The 8,327-nt window shown below is 37.3% G+C and overlaps 1 protein-coding gene across 1 annotated transcript; it reads right to left on the reverse strand.

Moving 5' to 3' along the window:
• Positions 1 to 3,856: 3,856 nt before the first annotated feature.
• On the reverse strand, positions 3,857 to 5,513 carry LOC123656529. The gene is made up of 2 exons (XM_045592199.1): positions 5,186 to 5,513; positions 3,857 to 4,788 (listed from the first exon to the last, which is right to left on the reverse strand). The coding sequence occupies exons 1-2, from the start codon at positions 5,511 to 5,513 to the stop codon at positions 3,857 to 3,859; spliced, it is 1,260 nt and encodes a 419-aa protein (XP_045448155.1).
• Between the last annotated feature and the right edge of the window lie 2,814 nt (positions 5,514 to 8,327).

The following is an 8,327-nucleotide window of genomic DNA, read 5'->3' on the forward strand; positions in this document are numbered from 1 at the left end:
TATGTTAAATTATATATATATATATATATATATATATATATATATATATATATATATATATATATATATATATATATACATATATATATATATACACAATATTATATTTAGTATAATTATGTAATATATATGTTACATTATACACCTGCCTCGTGCGTAGTATTCTGGAATATTGCAGTGTTGTTTGGAATCCATATTACAGTAACTATATATATTAATCGCTTAGAGAGCGTACAGAAGCGATTTTTATGGCACTTGTCCTATAGTTGCAACATGGCTGGAAATCTTCCTAATTACAGCGATCGTCTCGACATCGTAGGGAGCTGTATGACATCAAATTTTTGTATAAACTCGTCAAAGGAATTTTAAATATTCCTAACATATTGTCTAGATTAAATTTTGTCATCCCTAAATTACCGCAACGACATATAAAACCTATAACCCTTTTAAAATTAAAGGTGCCAAGTCAAATTTAGGCCAGTTTTCCCCGCTTAACCATTCTCTAAGAAGTTACAACAAGATTCACAATTTAGAAGTCTCTAATAGTAATGTTATAGACCTCAGTTAAGTTTTTTTAACTGAGGTAGGGCACAGCAGGAATTTCCTGCTCAAAATATGGAGCAGCCCGACTGGGGTAGTACCTCGACCTTACAGAAGATCACAGCAAAATAATACTGTTTTCAAGCAGTATTGTGTTCCTGTTGGTGAGTAAGGTGACCAGAGCTCCTTTGGGGGGATTGGGGATTGGGTCGGCAGCGCGCTTGCGAGGCTTCTGGTGTTGCAGGCGTCTATAAGCTACGGTAATCGCTTACCATCAGGTGAGCCGTACGCTTGTTTGCCGACCTAGTGACATAAAAAAAAAAAAAAAAATAGACATTTTCTCGAACTACCCTAAACTGTTAATAAGTTAGTGACTGGGCTTATTGGTGTCTGAGGTTTAAGAAATTAAAACTTTTTCTTTTTTTTGTATTATACCTATTATTATATTATATTATTATTTTTATTGTGATTCTCATATATAATATTAAATTAAAATTTATTTTTATAACGTTAACTTATTATGTATTGTATTGTATCAGTTTTGGCTCTTATTGTACTAATTTTGTATTGTTGAATTAATTAATTAAATTTGGTTATTCTATTTTATTCATTTTTTTTATTGTAATATAAATTTCTTTGATTTCATTGTATCAAATCAAATTATAGTGTATTAATTTTAATCTTAATTTTTTTATGGCATTGATTTTAATGTTGAATTTATTCATAATTTTATAATAAATTGATTGTTTTATTATTAATCTTTAGTATTATTTTAATTTTGTAGTATTAATTTTAATTCTATCGTATAATTATAAATTTTGCCAATTAATTTTCATTGATTTAATTAATTAATCATAAATTAATAATAAATGTTTTTGTAATGAGATACTCTCATGTAAGCTGTATGTGCCTATAATTGAGGTAATACTCAATTGTCTGTACTACTTTGTTGGCGCATTCCTCTTTTTAACCGACTTCAAAAAAAGGAGGAGGTTACTCAATTCGACCTATAATAATATAGAATATAAGAATTCCTTTGAGTTCAACTAATGTCTTATATAAATATTTATGTATGTTCGGGGATAACTCCGTCGTTTATGAACCGATTTTGGTAATTATTTTTTTTGTTGGAAAGCAGATATCCCTAGTTTGGTACCATGATAAGAAAACCAGGATCTGATGATAGGATCTCAGAGAAATCGAGGGAAACTCGCGAAAATCCGCATAACTTTTTACTGGGTGTACCAATTTTAATGATCTTTAATTTAACCGAAAACCGATTTTTATCATGTGGTCAAATTTAAATTTCATTTATTCTATCTCATATCAATATATTCATCAATTAATATTTTCACGTCATTTGAATTTACTTAAATAAATAGTATATATTTTATCTGTACGAAATAGTAGTTTTTTATTTTAAGTCATCTTTGAAAGTTTAATCTTTATTATTTATTCAGGCACAACTAGACCTAACCTTAAATTAAGTTCAGGTCCAACGCTTAGGGAAAACGGAAAAGGTGGGTAGGCTTTAAAGATGAGCGAATATAAGCATCAAAATCAATTATAGATTTATTTGAAACCACTAAGGAATTTATTTCTAACTAGCTGTGCCCATGACTTCGTCCGCGTAAAATATTGACTTCGGACAGCATTTTTTGGATATATCTTTTGATTTATTTTTAATTATAAGCAACGTCGTTTGGGTATTTACATATTCAACGTGATTTTTTAAATTGGCATAACTTTTTTACTAATTAACCGATTGACATGAAAGAAACACTAAATTTTAACTGAAGCTGACGACATCATACTTGTGAAAACTGCATCTAAATCGGACAAGCCGTTTCTGAGATTAACGTGCACAAACGTATATACAAACAGATAAAATCATAACAATGATTGTTTTAGGTTCTATTTGCGTTGATAAAGGTCCCAAAATTTTTTTTTCATAAATCTTCCATGTACAGACAACGATCACTTTCATTATATGTATATATTGATGATATATTAACAGAATTATACTAAGCTAAGTTGTTGGGAGACGAAATGTCAGATGGCACATTATGCAGTGTGTTTAAAGACGTCGCGTTGGCGCAACGGTCACAGCCATGGATTGTACCTGTTGCGCTGGCGGTTGCGGGTTCGATCCCCGCACATGACAAACATTTGTATTGGTGTTTGCCGTGGTCTGGGTGTTTGTGCAGTCCTTGTGGGTCTCCCCACCGTGCCTCGGAGAGCACGTTAATCCGTCGGTCTCGGTTGTTATCATGTACACCTGATAGCGATCGTTACTCATATTAGGGTATATATCCGTCAACCCGCATTGGAGCAGCGTGTGGATTAAGCTCTGTAATCCTTCTCCAGTCTCCTACATGGGGAAAGAGGCCTATGCCCAGTAGTGGGATATTACAGACTGAAGCGTTACTGAATTAGCTGGACGGGTTTTCAGTGTTCATAGACGATTGTGAGTGATTCATTATTTCAGTAGACACTGTTTGCGGCTTTGATCCCCGCTCACGACGGACACTTGTATTCGCCATATAGATGTTTGTCATGGTCTGGGTATTTGTGCTGGTGTATTGCGTGGACACAGGAGAAAAGCCTTCTGGGGGCCGTCGAGTATAAGGCGTTTTTTTATTTATTTATTACATACTGCCCAAATAAATCACAAATCAAAATCAAAACAAATTTATTCAAATAGGTCTCAAAAGCACCTCCACATTTCAATTAAAATTTTATAGTGATTATTATTTTTAAATAAATTAAAATTAAAAAACTGTTTTTAAAAAACAAGCTTTATTTGAATGCGCTCAAACGAAAAAAGAAATTTTTTACTTTAAAACTTTTATCATCTACTTATAAAGTCATTGCATAATTTATATGACAGAACAGCTTGCCGCGAGATTTAAGTAAAATGAGTCACATTAAGTTATTTAATTTACTTGTTTATCTGGAAAAGTAAATCTCGCGACAAGCTAAACTAGCGGACTCGGCAGATATTTTTCTGCCCGGAATACAGCTACCAAATTTTATTGCTGAAATACCACCTACCGGGTCCAATTGTGTTTGAAAACCATTCACGAACTCACAAAAATATACGTACAAAATTTTAACAAAATCGTTTCAGCCGTTTAGGAGGATTTCAGTGACAATTACATAATCATATAAGTACATAATCTAGTAAAACAAGAAAAATGTTGAGTAGACGTCATAAACTTTATAAGTACAAAGTTATTTGTATTTAAAAAAGAAGAGACCCGCTTTCCCACCACTATATTAACATAAATAAAAAATCAAGATCAACAATTTTCGCCTAGCCTAGGATATATTTTTCAAATATTTCTTCATTTATATCCAACTGTTTGTTTCTATAAACGTCATTCACTTTCGCATGTTCAATTACTGGCGGCGATCGATCTACTAATAAAAGGTCCTGAAAAGTTTCTGGATCGTCGAAAGTCTTCTGAGCTTGGAGTGGATCCATTAGAATGTAAGGAAATAAGAATGCTGTGTACAGCATCGCAAACATTCGAGCCTTCTCGCACCAGACTAGGAAATGATCGAAATCATAATTCAGTGCAGCCAGTCTCTGCTTCGTATCATCATCTACCGATTCTGAGAAGACTGTATAATAACGACGGAGCACTTCGCTTTCGTGACGCTCTCGGTAGCTTCTAGTAGTTGTTAAGTGGATTAGTAACATTATGTCGAAGGCTGGTGGACCATACTGCATGCACTGATAGTCTAATAAAATAGCATTGGTGGGTTTGTTTCCGGAATCGTAACGTAACAAGATGTTGTTGAACCAGAGGTCCTTATGAACAATAACGTTTAAAGTATTATCATATTCTTTCAAACTCATATTAGCCTTTTGGCATAACTTAGCAAACCGTTCTGCTAGATCAGCTGGGTAATTTTTGATATTTGTAGAAAATTCCTTCAGTAAATCGCTAGATACTTTACCAGTAACCCGTGACCATTGCAGGTCGACAAATATTGATGATTTCATGAGATGGCCGTATTCCTCGAGGAAGTTGTAGGGTTTATTCTCATTGATGGTTCTCTTTGTCGCGTAGTTGGCGAAGGCTGCGTGGAAGCGAGCAACGGATGTCGCAGTAATCATAATGTGGTCTGTGTCGAAATATTCCGCAACAGGAAATGACTTATATCCTTCTACAGAAAGGTCGGGCATTACCAACATTTTGTCACTATAGATATAAGCTTTTGGTCGCCAGGGGTTGGAATCTGTAAAATATGTAATTATACATTAAATTGCTTAAACACATGGTAGTAATTGAAAAAAAAAATAACGTTGCCGAAAAATAATTGTACTTTACTGTAATAAAATAACTTCTAGTAAGAATTCGACAGTTTGTTTATAAGTAAAAGTTCAATCTCTATAACGCAGTAAAAACGACATTCAAAGATTTTATAATAATTATCTTACTCCCACATTCTTTTCAGGGAACGAATACCTTTGATTGATTTATTGTAAACTTAACTATTTTTATTTTTTCGGCACTTTACCTCACTGTTTCTTATTTCACATACAATTTATCTTTCTTTTTTGTATCATTATTCTTATTGTATTCTATCTATTTTAAACTAATTTCAACAAATAAAGAATCAGTACAAAATATACCTTCAGCGTCATCGATATCATCGAAAAGTTGATAAAGTAAAGCTTCTCTTGTGTAAAAATTGTTTTCCATGATCATGTCCACCTTTGGTTGATTATTCATAGGTAAAGTTTTTATAAACAAATGTATCTTCTTGACTGAATCCTCTTTTACATAAAGTGTCAGCCTTAAGTGATCCCCAAGGAATCCAGCAATACCTTCCGAAGCTGATTTGAGATCATAGCCAACAATTTTAGCTCCTAGTTTAGCTGTCTTGCTGAGAATATGTTCCAATTGTTTCTCACTTAAGATGTCTTGCAGTTCAACAACAGTTTTTGCACCGTTCTCCATTTTTAAATCACTTCAGATACTTTTGGAAGTCTTAACTTCCGCGCAGTTCTTATATAAAGGAGCAAATCATTACTTTAAGAGATAGTTCTGTTGATCTTTGCGTTCTGTTTATTGTTGTCATTTTAATGAAAATTGTACATATGGTTAAATTGAACCTTAAGGAGCAGAACATAAGGTCCTCTTACTGTAATTCATTTATCAAGTTTTTTTTTTCATGATAAGATTTTTCTTTTTATGTAATTATTTAATAGACTTAAATGTGTCTTAAAATATTTTTATCCCTATGTATACATGTGGATTATATATCTATCTAACTCGCCATATCATGAAACGAAGTCGTCACCCACCACGTTTTTTGTCTTTCTGTTCGTGATAAACTCGGATCTTCATGCCGTTTTTACCAATAATCAAAATGATTACTGAGAATAGATTAGAAATACAATTATTAAGTTTTGTGTAAATTGGTTAAAATATGACGATAACTGTTTTGTTTGCAGTGGAAACACTTGAACCTTGGAGTAGCAGTGCTAAATTTTTTTTTTAAATGAGATAACTCCTCGCCTTATTGCCTCAACTGGTGACAAGAGGGCTGGTGCATTTTTTGCCCAGAGAATCAGAATAGCGATTCAACGGGGAAATGCTGCCAGCATTCTTGGCACGATTCCACGCGGACATGATTTATACCAAAATTATATATAAATATTTAGTTCTTAAGTTGTGAATTGTAAATATGTATAATGTTTAATAAAATATTATTTAAAAAAATGTTAAGAAAGTCGAAATAAATTAAGCTGTCTGAGAATTTTCATCGAAAACATGCCTGAACCTCTTGAATTTTAACAAAAAATATTGCAGCAGTTGGATGGTTTCCCCGCAATCGGTCGGCTTTTTAAGTTCCAAGGTATTACATTACATTTCCACTGGCAAAAACCTCAAAGTCACGCTCCATCAACATCCTGAGCGACTCGAGGTCATCTTTAGATCTGATGAGGAGCCCCTCAGTAACTCACCCTCTGGCCGTGGAAATGAAGAGTCAAATCAGACAGCTCCGGGAGGAGAATAAGACAGTACGGTTCTTTTGGTTGAGGGCCCATGTTGGAACACCGGGCAATGAGAGAGCGGACGAACTAGCCAAAAGGGCGGCTTTAACGAAAAAGACGGCACCTGACTACGACAGAGTACCACTCTCGTATGTCAAAAGGCAGATACGGGAAGCGTCTGCCAGGGTGTGGCAAGACAGATACAATTCTTCGGAGACTGGCTCGGTCACGAAAATATTCTTACCGGATGTAAAGACCGCTCGCAGACTGGTAAGGAAATCGGCACCAACATCTGTCGACACACAAATTCTGACCGGCCACGGAGGATTTGCGGCGTATCTTCACAGATTCCACATCACTGACAGTCCTTCGTGCGTCTGCGACCCGAATTGTGAGGAGACAGTTCTGCATATTATACTGAGCTGCCCGAGGTTCAGTAAGGAAAGGCTGGATCTGGAACTCAAACTCCAGATTAAATTAGACCAGCCATCGCTCCATACCATCCTGGAGAGCGAGACTAGCAGAACGTCCTTCCTCACATTCGCGAGAAAGGCCGTCAATACAGCCGCAAAGAGGAACAACACGCTTTCTCCACCACTGGCTTTAACACCTACGCAGAATGCCAACACCGTCGTTCTTACAACACACACTCAGACACACAACACACAAACACAAATAGAACAAAACCGTGTCCAACAAGTAACTCAGCAGGACAACATCACGGCTCCGCGGATGTCTCCTGGCCGCACCCTTCTGGGCCAAATAACTAGGACCATGTCTTCCTCACTGCAGAACCTGTTCAGGAATAGAGCCAACCAAAACGCACCTCCGCAACCGACTCAGAGCAGGATGACACAATCCTCGCCCAGTGAAGTGAACGGAAGTGGAGAAGTTGGTATTAGGACCAGATGCGTGGCTCTATTCATGGACAGCGAAACGGAGAGGATGGGAATAAGCTTCTGTCGCTCTGAAGAACGCAATCAGCTGGCGATTTCGCCGGGGCTCGCCTTACTGATAAACGGTAGCACCCAAAAGACAAGCATAAAGCGCACAAAAATCACAGCGCTAGCGCAAGAGCAGGAGGGCGACCCGACCTATCGTTTATTGCGGTTGAAAAACAAAGAGATCGCACTTTTCGAATGGGGAGAGACGTCCGCCTTCGCGCAGTCCAGCTTGTGGCTACAGCGCTTGGGCGAGATCCCCGGGGGAATCCCCGGAAGAATCAGTGTCGATTCGATGAGAGTCGGTTATGATAGAGGCAACGTATCGGATAGGTACGGTTGCCTAATGGCTTCTAAGAACAGTGAGGTCATTGTTTACGAAGACAGGGGGGAGGATCTTGGTTACTTAAGACCGAAATCCAAAACACCTTCATCCCCTGCATTGCCGACTGTCAGCGAACCCGCACCTAGTGGCTCGGAGCGCCTACAACAAAAGATCGAGAACCAGAAGGTTGAACAACGCAAAGCAAGGGCCGCACCTGAGTCTAAGCCGAGCTCGATGTCATTGGCGACCTTTATCCAGGCAACCATCTCCCCGAAACAAGGTAAGCTCCCGCATCACCCCTCTCCCAAAAAGGCTGGACAGGGAGAGCGACTATCGGGGGCGCTGAGCGGGTTCACCAAAGACGACAGTCCGAGGCACCCGGAGGCGTCACTCGCCGCTCGAACTAGGGCCGATATGGGACAAGTAGAACCACCAAGACTTCGACCTGCGTCCACACCGTTTCAACATGCAGAGAACGCCCTAATCGAGTTCCTGGCCATAATAAAGG

This window comes from Melitaea cinxia, chromosome 9 (assembly GCF_905220565.1).
Source record: "Melitaea cinxia chromosome 9, ilMelCinx1.1, whole genome shotgun sequence".
Classification (NCBI taxonomy): domain Eukaryota; kingdom Metazoa; phylum Arthropoda; class Insecta; order Lepidoptera; family Nymphalidae; genus Melitaea; species Melitaea cinxia.

Bases quoted from the DNA above. Each gene is read 5' to 3' on its own strand.
- LOC123656529 (XM_045592199.1), bottom strand. From the start codon at position 5,513: ATGGAGAACGGTGCAAAAACTGTTGTTGAACTGCAAGACATCTTAAGT. The intron at 4,789-5,185 runs GTATATTTTGTA...CATATTTTACAG, and splicing joins TGATATCGATGACGCTGAAG to ATTCCAACCCCTGGCGACCA.